The sequence below is a fragment of the Manis javanica genome, chromosome 6, assembly GCF_040802235.1.
Source record: "Manis javanica isolate MJ-LG chromosome 6, MJ_LKY, whole genome shotgun sequence".
NCBI lineage: Eukaryota > Metazoa > Chordata > Mammalia > Pholidota > Manidae > Manis > Manis javanica.
In genome coordinates, this window is record NC_133161.1 from 79,879,528 (window position 1) to 79,899,280 (window position 19,753).

At 35.6% G+C, this 19,753-nt stretch overlaps 1 protein-coding gene across 1 annotated transcript in view; it reads left to right on the plus strand.

The window, feature by feature from the left end:
- Positions 1-19,753, plus strand: part of SEMA3E (semaphorin 3E) — a 248,405-nt gene that overhangs the window by 209,253 nt on the left and 19,399 nt on the right. Inside the window, exons 12-16 of the mRNA XM_073238907.1 lie at positions 789-880; positions 3,129-3,170; positions 4,956-5,122; positions 9,564-9,631; positions 11,163-11,302. Of these exons, the coding sequence (XP_073095008.1) occupies positions 789-880; positions 3,129-3,170; positions 4,956-5,122; positions 9,564-9,631; positions 11,163-11,302 (509 nt within the window). The remainder of the gene's footprint in view (positions 1-788; positions 881-3,128; positions 3,171-4,955; positions 5,123-9,563; positions 9,632-11,162; positions 11,303-19,753) is intronic.

Here is a 19,753-nt window from a genome sequence, read left to right on the forward strand (position 1 = left end):
AATTTTATTAACATTGAATTTTTCATTGCAAAGAACAAACTCAGAATATCAGGAATAATATTGAAAATTTTATTAAAATAAATACTTTAATAAAATATAAATAAATAATTCTAAATATTTTTATAAATAAAAATATTCAAATATTTAAACATTTTTAAATATGAATACTAATTTATAAAATCATTAATAATTATGAAGTTAATTCATACAGGAGAAGTCATACTTTTGGTAATATATACTTGAAATTTTTCTTATTAAAAGTATGTGTGTGTGTGTGTATATATATATATATATATGTATACATACACACACACATCAGAAGTGTTTCATCTTTATATGTGGAGATTTTCATAGTATGTTGCTTAGAAGTTTCCCTAAGATTAAAGGTATAGTTTCTTACCATGAAAATAACTTTAAGTAAAAAATTTCCTTTCATCATATATCACAGAAGCAGCTAGAATAATTTATCATCTGTCCTGTATTTCATTAATTCCAAGAGACGTTTTCATTTTTGAACCTTTAGTAGGATGTTTGAATCAAATTGTTTGAAAAATAACTGTATATTATTTGCTCTTACTTTTTGGCCAGGTATATGAAGTTAATTTTTTTGCTAATTGAAAATATAAATGTGTAAGTTGTCCTATTGTTTTAATTAGCAATAGTTAAATGTTTCATGCATCTAGATTTCAAATCCTATTTTAATCCACAATCCTTACATGGTTTTTAATTGTTTGAAAACCAGATTGTGACAAAGCTTCCAGTTTATCGCTTCCTTTGCTTTCTTACAGATAATGGAATTGTGCTGAAAGTAATCACAATTTACAACCAGGAAACAGAATCAATGGAAGAAGTAATTCTAGAAGAACTTCAGATATTCAAGGTATTTTTAGTTAAAAAAAAAAAAAGATCCAACATTAATGTATTACAGACAATCACAAATGAGTTGTAAAATAGGAAAGACACTATCTCAGTTTTTTCTAACAGGTATATTGTGAATTGAGAGTGACTTACAGGGAGGAATGACTTAAAATCTTCATGCACCTATTTAATTGTTATAGACAATTCAAATGAAGAGGGCAATATTTGCCTAGCATGAAAAGAATTTCGGCATATGAACTGTGCCTAAACAGAAGAACACTTATACCACTTATGAATTCCAGAATAATTATTACAAAGTCTCATCTTGTCTCAAAAGTATTATCAGACAGATAATAAAAAATTAGCACCACATTTCATATTTTAGATGTTCCGGTGTGACAGGGATTCTGTTTCATTATAGCGTATCTATTACATTTAGAATCTAGAAAGGACAAAAATGCAAAATGATAGTGAAAAGATGAGAAATGACAAAAGCAACTGTATATTTGCAAATACGCACACGCACACACACACACACACACACACACACACACACACAGAATTAAGTCCCAAAGACCCTGGCAGTTATGATCTTTCATGGAGCCTGAATTAGTGCATACTGTCCATTGTTCATAGGGGAAGAATAACTTTAGATTCCTGTAAGTCTCAATCACAGCATTTTTGTCAACTGATCAATACTTAATCTTGTTTTAGGTGTGTTTCTGTTAAAGACACCCTATGTGATACACATTGTTGATTCACTGACATTGAACTCACAGCCAACAGCACTATAAGTCACACCTCAACAAAGCTTTTTTAACACACTTATTTCCCCCATAAGGCACGTCACACCTTTGGACTTAGGAACATTAGATAGCACTTCAGCACTGTGCTTAGGGCCAATTTAAGCATCCAAATCACCAACAAAAAGCACAAAAATGTGAAAAAACTGGCATTAAATAGACCATGAAAAGGACGTGTGTTTACAATATGAAAGCTGAAACAAGAAGACAGAGCATCACTTTGATCTGCCTTAGCTGGAAACGTGTACCTTGGGCAACTCAAATTTTTTGCCAATCTCTGCCTGCACAGGTCTGCGAATGACCACGAAACACCCTGAGCATGAATATTTGGGTTACAAATTCTAGCATGTAAGCAAATATGCAAACAAAATCTGCACATAATGAAGACTGACTGTATATGTATATCATGAGTATATATGAAAATATTTTATTGCTGAAAAACAGTCATTTCACCCTGGGTGTCCTGGAGATTAGATTCCCCATAGCCACACCAAAGCTAAGCACATTCCTAACTCAATCAGAGCAGCCCTGCTTTTGCTTATTTTGCACATGGAATCCCAATGTAAGATTGCACTTCATGTTAGGGTCCATAGCTCTCAGATGAACAGCATCCTCCAGTGTCTTGTTCATGTAAAACCTTAAGAAACATTGTTGCTTGAGTGAATGCAGTGCATACATGAATGCATAAAGGGTTTTGTAGTTAAAAAAATTTTTTTTGTTGATGTAGAGGATCAAATTTGCTCTTTCAAAAAATAATTCTTTGAAGAGTGATCTCTGTATGGGTCCCACCTGCCTATTGCTTCTCCACTTGCAGAATTGATCGGAGTTAGTGGTGCTCCTTAGAAACACACTACTCAATCGCTATCTCTAGAAAAACACAAAGGCTCTCACCACTATGTTAATAGATCATCCTTCCTCTGCTACAATTCTAAGACAATGAAGTTATTCATCTCGTTCAAAGCCTCCTGGGTTCGTAGTGATTGACCATAACTCCAAAAAAAAAATAATACTTTGCTATAGTTTGAACAATTTAAGATCACATGGCTTATTAACAGTAACACCTATTCAAAGACAAAACTGTTTCACTTCCAAAGGTTCAACTATTTTATAAGAAAGAGCACTCTGACTTTCTTACTTAAAGATATTTGAGTTTTCAAAGCATGAGTAATGTTCAAATCCAACTAGAAAAATTGCATTCCAGAGACAAACAATAAGCTGCTTAGATTATCCACTCCTTTTCTCATGTAGTATGGATCTGTCCTACTCCATGAGAAAAGTTTTTTTAAAAGAAAGCAATAGTTTAATATAATTGTAAGTTCCTATTAATTAACTAAAATGAAATCCATAGACTGCTTGGCATAGAACCACTCACATACCTTACATGATTTCAGGTGATTTATAATCATATCAAAGTATGTTCCTCTATTTTCTTTCTTAAAAAGGAAACTTTTCTTTTTAATTTTTCAGGATCCAGTTCCTATTCTTTCTATGGAGATTTCTTCAAAGAGAGTAAGTTTTGTGTGTGTGTGCTCTATGTATAAGTCAAGGTCAAAGGATAAAGAGCATAAGTACATGTGCTTGTATATGAACCAAGTTACAGTTTTATTCTGACAAAAATATATACTGGTTTACATGTAATAGATTTCTTCATTTTCTGCTTGTTGAAAGATGGACAAGAGCAGATTGAGTTCTACAACCACAATTATGAATATTATTATGTCCATATTATAGTTATTATGGAAATTATCCATAATTTTTTGCCAATATCTTTGCAAAAATAATGTAATAATGGCAATAAAAAAGAGTGTGCAGAGGAACATAGATCTTGCCTTTTACTCACACTGATTTCTGATGTAAACTTCTCCAGAAATAGTTGTTGCATGTATTACTTCAGATTTATAAATAGCCTTTTATGAATTTAGGCAAATGGGAGCATGCAGTGTTAATCATTCGGCTACTTGTCCCTTTTTTACTTAACAACGTATCTTACAGTTTATTCTACATCCTTCTATATTTCTCTACATCACTCTTCTTATTTGCTATATGACAATGCGCACTGTGGCAGGAATGTAGACTGGTGCAGACACTATGGAAAACAGTATGAAGGCTCCTCAAAAAATTAAAAATGGAACTACCATATCATTGAGGGGTTCCACTTCTGGGTATTTATCCATAAGAAACAGAAACACTAACTGGAAAAGATACCTGCACCCCATGTTCACTGCAGCATTATTTACAACAGCTAAGACATAGGAACGATCTAAACGCCCTTTGATGGATGAATGTGTAAAGAAAATGTGAAATATACATACACACACACACATACACACACACACACATATACACACACACAGGAATATTATTAGGCCATAGAAAATAAGGAAATACTGTCATTTATGCAAACATAGATGAACCATGAGGGCATTATGTTAAGTGAAATAAGTCAGAGAATGAGAAATACCATGCAAACTGACTAAAATATGTGGTATTAAAAAAAAAGAGCTCATGGATACAGAGAACAGAGTGGTGGTTGCCAGAGGAAAGAGTAAAATGATGTTTGAAGGTGCAAACTTACAGCTATAAAATAAGTAAGTCATGAGTATGTAATGTACAGCATGGTGATTATAGTTATTAATACTGTATGTATATTCGAAAGTTGTTAAGAAAGTAGATCTTAAAAGTTGCCATCACAAGAAAAAAATGCCGTGCTTGTGTGTGGTGAGGGAAACACATTCCATGAAAATAACAATGCAATTTTTATTTAAATGGGTCGCCATAGTCATAGTTTGTTCATAATATAAGCTTTGAAAACTTGAATATTATTGTGATTATCATGTCACGATATATACAAATATTGAATCACTATCTTGTATACCTGAAACTAATATAATGTTATGTGTGAATTACATCTCAATTTTTTAAATACAAAAAAAGAACATTTACTTGTCCAATATCTTATTGGGCATGCATATTACTCTTTTAAAAAACCTACACTGTTATATATTGAAAGAGTCTTTCTACTTAGATAATGAATAAAATATTAGTCAGCTTCTTCAGTTTCATCAAGCTCACTGTAGCAATTTTGATACTCATGCATCTGAGTCTATAAAAGCATTTCAAATCTTAGAGAAATGAAAGCATCAATGTTCCGTTATCTATACTGAGTAACTGCAATAATTTAACTAAATATTCCCAAGGATGAGTGTGTATGTACAAATATGGACTAGGTGTAAGAGCTCAGTGAGAGTTCTGTCCGTTTCTGCTAGTGGCCACTCTCTTTTTTGATGTCTATAGCAACAGCTGTATGTTGGATCTGCTTCAGCCGTGGCCCAAGTCAGATTCCATCAGTGTGACATGTATGGAAGTGCTTGTGCTGACTGCTGCCTGGCCCGAGACCCTTACTGCGCCTGGGATGGCATATCCTGTTCCCTGTATTACCCAACAGGCACACATGCAAAGAGGTGAGCCAGAGCCTTCCAGGGAATGGTTCCCAAGTTTAGGAAGATGCTAACCCTTTCTTTGGTCTTTTTCTTTCTGCACACATTCCATGAAAATAACAACGCAATTTTTATTTAAATGGATCGCCATAGTCATAGTTTGTTCATAATATAAGCTTTGAAAAGTTTAGTATTTCCTGAAAAGAATTCCTGTCAATTACTGTGTGGATGTTGGAGCTGAGCATGCTGCTCGATTTTTATTTTTCTACCCAGGTTTGGATCAACTCCTCACCCTCCTGAAAAATTTGCTACGAGACATGAAACCAGTTTAGATAAACTTAAAATGTGGAAATGGCAAGCCACCACACATGAGAGATTCAAAGACTTAAAAGGAAAATAAATAAATAAAATCTAAAATACATCCTGCATTTGCCCCCATGTCCTCTCGACCAGCTGTTCTTCATTTATTTCATTTTGAAAGTGAATATTTTAACTCCTAGGCAAATGTATGACCTGTATAATTAATGAAACGTGTGATTTAATTCAACATAAATGAAAAGTACTTAAAGACCTCCAAATTTTAATGTCTACAATTCAGCAAGGTCATTGCCACTTGTTAGGGGAGGTGAATTCCAGGATTCTTTGGACAGGAGCTTTTGAGGTGCAGAAAGTATTTTGAAGAATAAGGATATTTCTTCACTCAAGCCATATGAAACTGTACATTCTTTGTGGGAAAACACATAAGCAGAAGTATATTTATTATGGAATAAGCAGTTATTTTTTCTATTAAGTGACCAAATGACAAAGCAAAAACATAGAACTATATATAATTTCCTTACTAAAAAGCAATTTTTGCTAATTTTGATTATCCTTAGTTTTTCACTTTGGCTTACTTTAAACGTTTCTCAAAATCTAATTTCACTTAATTTAATGTAGCTATTTTTATAGGTTAACATATATAGTAGAATCTCATTTTTAAAATCTTTATTCACTAATTCAAAGCTTTTGTTAACTTGATCTTAGCTAAATTAACCTTCCAATAAGTATTTAAAGAAAGGGTATAATAAGCCAATAAGTACAAAGCTGTTTTTGAAAGAGGACATTGATGAACTAAATAATTTATCAACCATATTGAAGAAATGAGCAAATTAACTGATTGTGTACCAAATGTTCATTGATATTGGAAAGTAATTCTTGAAGAATAGAGCCATAGAGCCACGTTATTATTTGAAACATTGTTTAATGACTTATTCTTCACCCTTTATGTCAATTACTGTACTATGTGCAAAGGATATGGAGAAACAATAACAGCCCCTTGTCCATAGGAAATCAGAACAAATGGTAGAGACTGGACCTGTAAATAAGGATGGTAGTAGCTCACTACTGAGTACTTTCTATATATAAGAGACTACACATAATACATTATTTAATTTTTAAAATAACCCTACCTTTGAGGGATTCCACTTATGGGTATTTATCCATAAGAAACAGAAACACTAACTGGAAAAGATACCTGCAGCCCCATGTTCACTGCAGCATTATTTACAACAGCTAAGACTGTTAGCTGTTAAATAACTGCAGACTTTCTTTCAGACGGTTCTGCTCAGTCTTGAAGGTACAGATATAAGGAGATTCCAGTAATTATTTATTTGTACAAAGGCATAGGATGTTCGACAAAAACCATGTGGTTCCAGAAGTTAGGAGTAAAGTAGCAGGTCTGAGGGTGGAAAGGTAATTTTACCCAAAACAATAAAATTATTTTTTTTGCTATTCACAGCTATAAAAATGGTTACAAGTCTTGCATCAAATATATACACAGAACAAGGGCTTGTATTGGACAAGAAATAGTGAGGGTGAATTTGAATTGAGCAGTTTCCATAGCTAAATATTTCTTGGTATATGGTGCATCCTGAAAAAAATGTATGACCATGAGCTTGGTAATATACTTCAAAGGGGTGGACAAAAAGTTATTTAGAAAAAGTTCAATGAATGGGCAGAATCATAGACAGGAAGGAGTGAGATGCTGAACTCAGGAGCTGTGTTCATAAATGAATTAGTTCAGTTTAGTGACATGTCAAGGAGATCTTTCAGCGGGTGTCAGATTCTTTTGAACCATCACCCACCCCTGGAGGAGAACATTTTGGATAAGTTCCAGCACATGAAGGGAAAACAGTTTGCTTTTATAGCAGATCATTTTTGCTTCAGACCTGACTAGCAGCATAAATTGAAAACTGGTCATTAAAATAAATACTTTTCTGTTCACAGAGTGAAAATGAGTCAAGAGAGGTAAAACATAAATTCAGAATCCAAACCACTTGTTTAAAATAGTCTTCCAAAATACCCTGTAATTTATAGAGCTAGAGCTTTTTCTTCCCCTTGCTCTTGTATTTTGTCTACTCCAGTGTTCTCTTAAAAAAAGTTTCAAAGAGGCAAGAGATATAAGAAAAATATACGACTTTGAGAATAAAAGGCAACTTTGCTTAACCTTTCTAAAACTCCTGAGCATTTACATTCCTTTTTAAATGCTGAAAGAAAAGACAGCTATGCTAGGATAGTATAATATGAATTGAAACTTTGTTGGAGGATATAATACCTTTCTTTTTAAATGCATGTTTGCAGTGATTTTAAACAAGTCTTTTGCTTGCTTATTATTCACATTGCTTATTTAGAATGATCAGATTGCAGTCCCCTGAAGTCTCACATCACTCATATAATAAACTTGATACATTATCTCTGCAAAGTGGAAACTATTTCCCATTTCACTGATTTATCCACACTCTATTATTCATTATTGCTCAGCAGACTTCAGATTGCCAATACCAAACCAATACTTAATGAAGCAAAGAATTAACAACAGCAGTTTAATTCACATCTCAAGCTGTTAGCAATTGTATAATAGGTGTACATGCTAGTATAAAAAATATAGAAGCATAAAACGTTCTACTTTTGCTCCTTAAATTTCGGGCAAATTCTTTTTTCAATTTAGCTCAATAGAATGATCCATGTGGTAGCTTTAATCTTATCTTTGTAAAATCCTAGGTGAAGCTTTCTAATCAACAATCTCCATAAAACCAAAACAAGATAAAACATGCTTTTGTATATAGGTCACAATCTTAAAAATTGCTTGAAAATGTTCATCTGCCCTAGCTTTCAATATAAGGAAAAACTTCAAAAGTTGTGTTTAATTGAGTTGTTAACTAAGCTGTGAACTCATATGGGAGAAAACACTCCATTTCTTGAATGTTCTGTTATCATTATTTGGAGGCAGTGAGGAAAACCTAGAATGAAAGAAAAAGCACATTGAGACTAGAGTAGATTTAAGTGTCAGACAACTTAATTTTACAAAGGAGGACCCATAGAACCAGGAGGAAGAGACATTGTAAGATCAGACAGGACATGAGTGGTGGCATGGGATTTGAATCTGGTTCCCTTTGCCAAAGTTTAGCACTACATATGCTTAAAGTATCTCATTGTCACTTTGGAAGCCTCACCATCTCCCTCTAGGGAGAAACTTCTGCTTTGCCTTCTGTTTTTCCCCCAACCTTGAAGAAATGCCATGATTTAGACAAGAAAGTGCTATTTTTCTGCCTTTATGTAATACTTCTATTTTTATCTCTAATCTGAATTAATATGCAGATCTTGATTTTAGAATTCCAATACTAATAATGATCATTTCCATTGTTTAATTCCTCAGAAAGATGCTTACAAATTTAAAACAAGATACATATTCTGGGATTCTTTTTCCATGGATAAAGAATGTTGTTATTTTTCAATTGTTTATCTTAAAAAACCTGTAAAATGTGAAAATATACCAGAAGTGATTCTAATTCTGGTGGTAGTCTCACAAAGCAGCCTATTAAATATGTATAACACCCTATCACATTGAATAGAGGCATTTAATTTCTACATATGATATCTGAATAAGATTAAGTTGAATATATTATTAGTTATCTCTTTTTATTAGTAACTGTATTTGTGCCAATGATCTAATGGCTATAGAACTATGCATTTGGATCTGAATACCTGTTATACCTTATTATATTTAGGAGTTTTATGCAATTTTTGCTCATTCTGCCTTAAATCCCACTGTCTTCATCTGCCCACATCCCATACCATACAAGACATTCATTTCAAACTAGGAGACTTCTTGATGCACTGCCCTTGTAATGAAATGTAAAGAAAACCTTCCTACATTATTGTTTCAGGATACAGAATTCAAACTTATGTGAACATTTAAGGAACGGTTTTATATAGATCTTATCCACTGAATAACACTCAGTGAAACTATGGAAAACTATGAAACTTGAATTTTATCCTTGTTGCGTATGACTGATCCATTTCTTTCAGTAGCAGAATACTACTTGAATCTTTAATGCGGCGAGCTCTATTTTCAAGTCTGGAAAATTGAAATCTGACCATCTATTCTGAATTGAAAAGAATTTGCCCGAAATTTACTTTCTTTCAGACGGTTCCGCAGACAAGATGTTCGGCATGGAAATGCAGCTCAGCAGTGTTTTGGACAGCAGTTTGTCGGTAATCCGCAGAAAATCAATTGCTATGGGTTGCTTAGAGTGTATATTGGCGAGAAACTGCAGACTTCTTAAAAGGGGTCCTTGTTTTCTTTGTGATTGATAGGTGCTAGAACACTGTTACTCAAAGTATTCTTTTTTCCATGTAGTTAAAAGTTTGTGGATTTGATGTATAATTTTTACTTAATTAGGAAAATAAATTTTATTTACCACCACCAACCTTTACTGTGCAACCTCAGAATGGGGGACTCCTACAACAGGAGGCCGTATACTGAGGTGTCTGGCACTGCAAAGCGTGGCAGGACTTATCTTACCTCTGCACCTCAACCCCGGAATGTCTTCACCATGTCGCATAACTCATGGTAGTTGTTTCAGGAGTGAGATAACTTGAAATAAGTCACCTGCTATGCTTTGGCAGAGAATAAGGTGAAGAATTGTGACATTTGTCACTGCAGTAGAGTAAACCTAGAACGGGCTGGTGGTGAAAATGTGGGCTCTGCGGAAGCGTTGCACATGGGCTGACGGGTGAAGGGTAAGAGGAAATTTCAGCTGTAGGCAAACGGAAGGAAGTCAAACAAGACAGAAACTCGCTGTTCTAATTCTCCACACCATAATGGCGCTGGTGAAGAGGCTGTAGTTAGGTCACTAGGTGTGCCAGGAAGCACCCGGGGAAGGAGTCCCATGACCAGGAGACCAGCAGCGCTTATACACGATCCCGTGTTGGTTTGCTAGCCCCAGGCTGTTGCAGGGTTTGGTACAGGACATGAGTCTCTGAGAATATTGGATACAGGAAGGCAAGATCTTAATCATAGGGAACTTTGGGGTCTGTTTTGAAGGTGAGGAAAACTCAGACATAGGGAAAAATCCCAGAATCTTGTCTTTGAATTTGATCCTGGTTAAAACAGCAACAAATAAATCCATTTGCTTTTGTTTCCCGCTGCAGTTAGATGAGCTTGCCTGGATGTAAATTTGGGTTCAAATCCAGTGAAAGCCTTTCTAGGTTAAGAAATAGATTATAGTCAAGCAGGTCTGGTTCACAAGTTCCCTAGTTCAGTTTCGTACTCTCTCCTTCTTCGCAGGGGCCCAATGCCTGGATAAGTGCGCTAGTGTCAAGATACCAATCACACTGTTGTTTATGTAGCGCCCTGTTACCTTGATTTTATTTGTAACCATGAGTTTCGTCCTGTGTCTTCACTGAATGTTCGTGCTCACCTCCTCTTGGCATGCTTTGTTGACACGTTACCACTGATTTCCCATGAATTAACGCTGAGGCACCTTCTTACTGTCCCATACTTTAGAACCAAATTCCCAGTTACTTCCTTCTTCCCCTCCCCATAGCCTGCTTTTTAATGCCTAGCTTTTGGTAGGCCACTCTCCCTAAATAACTCCTTTTAGTGACCTTGCATAGAAATTTAGAAATAGGTAATCAAACCTTTTCACTTTGGTTCACAAATCTGAATAAAAAAATGTTTTTGAAAATATTGTTCATCAGTAAATTTAAAGTCTTAAGGCTAATGTTAACATTTATATTATAGGAGATGTTTTGGATAAAACTGAAGAGCGACTGGCCTATGGCATAGAGAACAACAGTACTTTGCTGGAATGTACCCCACGATCTTTACAAGCAAAAGTTATCTGGTTTGTACAGAAAGGACGTGACACAAGAAAAGAGGAGGTAATTCATAGCTACACATCCATGCTATGGTGTCTTGCATAGGGTGTGTGATTAGTAAATAGATGAGTCATTTCGTTCTTAAAATGAAACAGTCTGTTTTGTTGTATAGAAAGTGGTTTTTTTATTATGTGTTATTTATATACATAAAAAGATTTTTAAATACATGAACACATAGATTTTTACATACACATATTAATAATCTGGATTCTGGAAATTGTATTTTTATTCAGGAAGTACTTACAAAGCTTCACGATTTTAGTGTTATATTGTGAAAATGTTAGTCTTCACATCTTGTCACCTAAGGCAGTGATCTAGAAAAATAGCAAACTTAAATACTGTCAACATGTATATCTTAGACATGTGAATAATAGAATAAAAACATCAAGTGCAGCAATATCTTTTTTTGAGAGGGCATCTCTCATATTTATTGATCAAATGGTTGTTAACAACAATAAAATTCTGTATAGGGGGATAAATGCTCAATGCCCAATCATTAATCCATCTCAAACCTAGTTCTCTTCAGTCTCCAATCTTCTGAAGCATAACGAACACGTTCTTACATGGTGAACGAATTCTTACATAGTGAATAAGTTCTTACATGGTGAACAGTACAAAGACATTCATCACAGAAACTTTCGGTTTTGATCACGCATTATGAACTATAAACAATCAGGTCAAATATGAATATTCGTTTGATTTTTATACTTGATTTATATGTGGATCCCACATTTCTCCCTTTATTATTATTATTATTTTTATTTTTAATAAACTGCTGAAGTGGTAGGTAGATGCAAGATAAAGGTAGAAAACATAGTTTAGTGTTGTAAGAGAGCAATTGTAGATGATCAGGTGTGTGCCTGTAGACTATGTGCTAATCCGAGCTAGACAAGGGCAATTAAACATCCATGGATGCAGAAGCTTTCTCTCAACACAGGGGGTGGTGAGGTTCTAAGCTTCACCACTGTTGTTCCCCAGTTTCTCACCTGATGTCCCCCTGCAACTGTGCCTGTCTTAGGTTGTTCCTCCCTTGAGGAATCTTAACCGTCTCTGGCTAACCAGTCATCTTCCGGGGCCATACAGGGAAATGTAAAGTTGGTAAGTGAGAGAGAAGCCATATTGTTTGAAAAGGTTAGCTTTTTACTTCTTTTCAGATTTATGCCCTGTGGCTTCTATGCCCAGCACTTGTCTCGAGGTATCTTTACCGTCTGGAGGAATTATGATACTCGGTAAATTCCATATGTGGCACGAATTCTATTTAAGGGTTGTAATTAGGAAGGGAGAAGAAAAGCTATAGAGGTAGCATATGGAAGAAAACATGGGAGGATTGATTATTTCTTTGACATATCTTCTTGTAGAGTACCTTAAGTATGTATAGGTTTTAACTACTAACTAACTTGCGCACACATATTAACATAATAGGAATACAGTGACATAAACAAAGCAAATCTATAATTACCAGCCATCTCCAGTGAAGCCAAGAAAACCATTTAGGCACCCTAGGCATTTGTGAAAATTAGTCTATGATATGATGGATATTGTCCAACTGTACTTGAACAGTCTGAGAGAAGTCAGACAAATTAAAGCAAACCATTTCTGGGATCTGTTCACATCCCATATGTTCTTTTAACCGTAGATAGTCTATAGTCGTAAGATTTTGGAGCGCTACAACTTGCACCCCTCCAAACTCCTGGTTGAGTTCCAACAGTACAGATCCGGTCAAATTCGTTGTCTCACTGTATGCACATGCCAGCCTAGACATCTCCCTCCTCATTCCAATGGCAAGTCCAGGAAACAGTGGGGTGGACACAGCCACAACCACAGCATCGCCCGGATCCCTGTGGAGGCTTTTTGATGATCATCCCCCGGCACGAGTCCTCCAGAGAGTGCTGATGCCGGAAGCTCCTCCTCATATCGTATCTTAGTTCATTTTCTGGGTAGCCAAGCTAGTCCTTGATCTTCTGCATAGAAACAAACATATCCTTTGCCCACACTTTGACATGCCCTCTATACCACTGTGCAGAACTCATTGGAGGTCAGCACACAGGAACTGATGTTTTTTTTTTATTAAGAGAAAGGAATATTATCAGAAAAGAGTACCTCCATAACTGATCATCTGACACCCTTTAAGTGATCAACATTAAGGATATTTAAAGCATGCGTTAAGCTTTGATTTACCAATTGTTTTATCCTATCAAGGAGTAATCCCCCTTTTCTTTCTTTCTTTTTCTTTTTTAATCTTTAATCTACACTTACATGAAGAATACTATGTTTACTATGCTCTCCCCTATATCAAGTCCCCCCTAAAAACTACATTACGGTCACTGTCCATCAGCATAGCAAAATGTAGAATCACTACTTGTCCTCTCTGTGTTGTACAGCCCTCCCTCCCCTTTCTCCCTCCCCCCCATGCATGATAATCTTAATACTCCCCTTCTTCTTCCCCCCCCTTATCCCCCCCTGCCCACCCATCCTCCCCAGTTCCTTTCCCTTTGGTACCTGTTAGTCCATTTTTGGGTTCTGTAATTCCGCTGCTGTTTTGTTCCTTCAGTTTTTCCTTTGTTCTTATGCTCCTCAGATGAGTGAAATCATTTGGTATTTCTCTTTCTCCGCTTGGCTTATTTCACTGAGCATAACACTCTCCAGCTCCATCCATGTTGCTGCAAACGGTAGGATTTTTCCTCTTCTTATGGCTGAGTAGTATTCCATTGTGTATATGTACCACATCTTCTTTATCCATTCATCTACCGATGGACATTTAGGTTGTTTCCAATTCTTGGCTATTGTAAATAGTGCTGCGATAAACATAGGGGTGCATCTGTCTTTCTCAAACTTGATTGCTGCGTTCTTAGGGTAAATTCCTAGGAGTGGAATTCCTGGGTCAAATGGTAGGTCTGTTTTGAGCATTTTGATGAACCTCCATACTGCTTTCCACAATGGTTGAACTAATTTACATTCCCACCAGCAGTGTAGGAGGGTTCCCCTTTCTCCACAGCCTCGCCATCATTTGTTGTTGTTTGTCTTTTGGATGGCAGCTATCCTTACTGGTGTGAGGTGATACCTCATTGTAGTTTTAATTTGCATTTCTCTGATAAGTAGCGATGTGGAGCATCTTTTCATGTGTCTCTTGGCCATCTGTATTTCTTATTTAGAGAACTGTCTGTTCAGTTCCTCTGCCCATTTTTTAATTGGGTTATTTGTTTTTTGTTTGTTGAGGCATGTAAGCTCTTTATATATTCTGGACGTCAAGCCTTTATCAGATCTGTCATTTTCAAATATATTCTCCCATACTGTAGGGTTCTTTTTTGTTCTATTGATGGTGTCTTTCACTGTACAGAAACTTTTCAGCTTAATGTAGTCCCACTTGCTCATTTTTGCTGTTGTTTTCCTTGCCCGGGGAAATCTGTTCAAGAAGAGGTCACTCATGTTTATGTCTAAGAGGTTTTTGACTATGTTTTTTTCCAAGAGTTTAATGGTTTCATGAGTTACATTCAGGTCTTTGATCCATTTTGAGTTTACCTTTGTATATGGGGTTAGACAAAGGTCCAGTTTCATTCTCCTACATGTAGCTGTCCAGTTTTGCCAGCACCATCTGTAGAAGAGACTGTCATTTCCCCATTGTATGTCCATGGCTCCTTTATCAAATATTAATTAACCATATATGTTTGGGTTTATTTCTGGAGTCTCTAATCTGTTCCACTGGTCTGTGGCTCTGTTCTTGTGCCAGTACCAAATTGTCTTGATTACTATGGCTTTGTAGTAGAGCTTGAAGTTGGGGAGTGAGATCCCCCCTACTTTATTTTTCTTTCTCAGGATTGCTTTGGCTATTTGAGGTCTTTGGTGTTTCCATATGAATTTTTGAATTATTTGTTCCAATTCATTGAAGAATGTTGCTGGTAATTTGATAGGGATTGCATCAAATCTGTATATTGCTTTAGGCAGCATGGCCATTTTGACGATATTAATTCTTCCTAGCCATGAGCAGGGGATGAGTTTCCATTTGTTAGTGTCCCTTTTTATTTCTCTTAAGAGTGACTTGTAGTTTTCAGAGTATAAGTCTTTCACTTCTTTAGCTAGGTTTATTCCTAGGTATTTTATTCTTTTTGATGCAATTGTGAATGGAATTGTTTTCCTTATTTCTCTGTCTATTGGTTCATTGTTAGTGTATAGGAAAGCTATAGATTTCTGTGTGTTAATTTTGTATCCTGAAACTTTGCTGTATTCTGATATCAGTTCTAGTAGTTTTGGAGTGGAGTCCTTAGGGTTTTTTATGTACAGTATCATATCATCTGCAAATAGTGACAGTTTAACTTCTTCTTTACCAATCTGGATTCCTTGTATTTCTTTGTTTTGTCTGATTTCCATGGCTAGGACCTCCAGTACTATGTTAAATAACAGTGGGGAGAGTGGGCATCCCTGTCTGGTTCCCGATCTCAGAGGAAATGCTTTCAGCTTCTCGCTGTTCAGTATAATGCTGGCTGTGGGTTTATCATATATGGCCTTTATTATGTTGAGGTACTTGCCCTCTATTCCCATTTTGCTGAGAGTTTTTATCATGAATGAATGTTGAATTTTGTCAAATGCTTTTTCAGCATCTATGGAGATGATCATGTGGTTTTTGTCTTTCTTTTTGTTGCTGTGGTGGATGATGTTGATGGATTTTCTAATGTTGTACCATCCTTGCATCCCTGGGATGAATCCCACTTGGTCATGGTGTATGATCCTTTTGATATACTGTTGAATTCTGTTTGCTAATATTTTATTGAGTATTTTTGCATCTACATTCATCAGGGATATTGGTCTGTAATTTTCTTTTTTGGTGGGGTCTTTGCCTGGTTTTGGTATTAGGGTGATGTTGGCTTCATAGAATGAGTTTGGGAGTATTCCCTCCTCTTCTATTTTTTGGAACACTTTAAGGAGAATGGGTATTATGTCTTCTCTGTGTGGATAAAATTCTGAGGTAAATCCAGCCCCGGGGTTTTGTTCTTGGGTAGTTTTTTTATTACCATTTCAATTTCTTTGCTCGTAATTGGTTTGTTTAACTTTTGTGTCTCTTCCTTGGTCAGTCTTGGGAGTTTGTATTTTTCTAGGAAGTTGTCCATTTCTTCTAGGTTTTCCAGCTTGTTGGCATATAGGTTTTCATAGTAGTCTTTAATAATTCTTTGTATTTCTGTGGGGTCTGTCATGATTTTTCCATTCTCATTTCTGGTTATGTTGATTTGTGTTGATTCTCTTTTTCTCTTAATAAGTTTGGCTAGAGGCTTATCTATTTTGTTTGTTTTCTCAAAGAACCAGCTCTTGGTTTCGTTGATTTTTGCTATTGTTTTATTCTTCTCAATTTTGTTTATTTCTTCTCTGATCTTTATTATGTCCCTCCTTCTGCTGACTTTAGGCCTCATTTGTTCTTCTTTTTCTAGTTTCGATAGTTGTGATGTTAGACTATTCATTTGGGATTGTTCTTCCTTCTTCAGGTGTGCCTGGATCGCTATATACTTTCCTCTTAAGACTGCTTTCGCTGCATCCCACAGAAGTTGGGGCTTTGTGTTGTTGTTGTCATTTGTTTCTATATATTCCTTGATCTCTATTTTGATTTGTTCATTGATCCATTGATTATTTAGAAGCATGTTGTTAAGCCTCCATGTGTTTGTGAGCCTTTTTGTTTTCTTTGTAGAATTTATTTCTAGTTTTATACCTTTGTGGTCTGAAAAATTGGTTGGTAGAATTTCAATATTTTGGAATTTACTGAGGCTCTTTTTGTGAGCTAGTATGTGGTCTATTCTGGAGAATGTTCCATGTGCACTTGAAAAGAATGTATTTCCTGTTGCTTTTGGATGTAGAGTTCTGTAGATGTCTGTTAGGTCCATCTGTTCTAGTGTGTTGTTCAGTGCCTGTGTGTCCTTACTTATTTTCTGCCCAGTGGATCTATCCCTTGGGGTGAGTGGTGTCTTGAAGTCTCCTAAGATGAATGCATTGCAGTCTTTTTCCCTCTTTAGTTCTGTTTGTATTTGTTTCACAAATGCTGGTACTCCTGTGTTGGGTGCATATATATTTAGAATGGTTATATCCTCTTGTTGGACTGAGCCCTTTATCATTATGTAGTGTCCTTCTTTATCTCTTGTTACTTTCTTTGTTTTGAAGTCTATTTTGTCTGATATTAGTACTGCAACCCCTGCTGTCTTCTCACTGTTGTTTGCCTGAAATATGTTTTTCCATCCCTTGACTTTTAGTCTGTGCTTGTCTTTGGGTTTGAGGTGAGTTTCTTGTAAGCAGCATATAGATGGGTCTTGCTTTTTTATCCATTCTATTACTCTGTGTCTTTTGATTGGTGCATTAAGTCCATTTACATTTAGGGTGACTATTGAGAGATATGTACTTATTTCCATTGCAGGCTTTAGATTCGTGGTTACCAAAGGTTCAAGGTTAGCTTCTTTAGTATCTTACTGCCTAACTTAGCTCACTTATTGAGCTGTTATATACACTGTTTGGAGATTCTTTTCTTCTCTCCCTTCTTATTCCTCCTCCTCCGTTCTTCATATGTTGTGTGTTTTGTTCTGTGCTCTTTTTAGGAGTGCTCCCATCTAGAGCAGTCCCTGTAGGATGCCCTGTAGAGGTGGTTTGTGGGAAGCAAATTCTCTCAGCTTTTGCTTGTCTGGGAATTGTTTAATCCTGCCATCATATTTAAATGATAGTCGTGCTGGATACAGTATCCTTGGTTCAAGGCCCTTCTGTTTCATTGCATTAAATATATCATGCCATTCTCTTCTGGCCTGTAGGGTTTCTGTCGAGGAGTCTGATGTTAGCCTGATGGGTTTTCCTTTATAGGTGACCTTTTTCTCTCTAGCAAGGGCAGCAATATTAAACCAATTGTTTGGTAAAGCTATTAATTCACTTATGAGACATTTACATAGAGGCTCCACTATTCACTGGGAACAAAAGAAAGGCACTATCTCATTTGCCCTTTTAAGCTGGTTTAGTGGTAGACATTACATTTCTATAATCTAAATAATGAGAGAGGAATGACTTGGGCTGCCCTTATAGATGGAAGGATAGGCAGGATTTAAAGCACACATATGGTATAGTGTGGAAGCAGTTACTGGATTTTAAAAAATGCAAGTCTAGGAATCTGATTGTATGTAGGTTGAGATCCAGGGCATGAAGCAGTTAGGAGAGGCAAATAAAGCATTGCTGATGTTGATGTGGGCTTTGAACTCAATTTTCACAGAAGTAGAATTATAAAAATAGAAAGAATAAAATTTTGTTATAGTAAAGGAAGATAGATCTTGGTGAATATTAGCAAAATGATCCTTGGTAAAGAGAAGGTTGTAAGTTGAATAAGGGAAAGAAATTCTAGAGACCTGCCTTTGGACACAGAGATGGGCTAATAGGTACATTGCAGGTAGAGATTGAATCAATGAAGTCTCTACTTTATTCTGGCACTAGAGACCAAACATCTGTCACTGGGAGCCAAAATGACTGATTCCAAAATGTAAAGCACCTTGTGTTTGATACCTTTTTTTCTAGCCTATTGTGAAATTTAAAAATACAGCATGTTTCTCATCCAAAATCATATAGTATGTCCTGGGAGATGATTCAATTTGTAAATCTCAGGTTCCTAGAATAGCTATTAGAAAGGAAGACACCTCAACTTGTCAAAGGCTATTATAGATAATATTGAAAGACAACCAAGAAAGGAAAATGCTCCTAAATTTTCTTGACATCCTTAGAATAAATACATGTCCAAAAATGTTATAGTATATTGCACTGAAATAAGTTGCTGATTTTATAATATTTTCCAATCCACAAATCTAAGGTGAAACTATTCTTTTGAAATTCAATCATAACTCACTTGGCAGGAGAGAATGTGGGAATATTCTACAGTTGCTTCAGTTGAATAGCTTCAGAAGACAAAGAAGTAATTCTTTCCTCCGTGGTTTTCTTCACCCAGTATGTTCTGTTTTTAATTTTGGAGCTTAAATAATCTGCCTCATTTGGAAATCTTTACCAAATCATTTTGACATGCTGCATCCATCAATGTTCAATTATAAGCTCTTTCTCATATTGTTGATAGAATCTACTTCTCCTTTCCTAAAATTTTAGTCCCTAGCTTCAAATTTCTATCACTGATATATTTACTAATACTTGAAATTTTTAAATTTATTCTCTGCATATAAAGTTATGTCCTAGTCAGATAATACTTGATTTCTATAGACATAGCAATATCTGTATTGATTTATTTACAATCTACAACACAAAATTGCTGACTTCATTGAAAGCTGAGTGTGTATGCTGCATACAAAATGGAACAACTTTGTGTGTTTGTCCTTTCAGAGATTTTAATCTTTTTTGGAGTTTTAAAGTTCAGAGTTTTATTTAAAGACTATTTTTACATTTATTGTACTTACTGTGATACAGATAATAATTTTATTATCAAATTTTGACCATTTTAAAGGATTT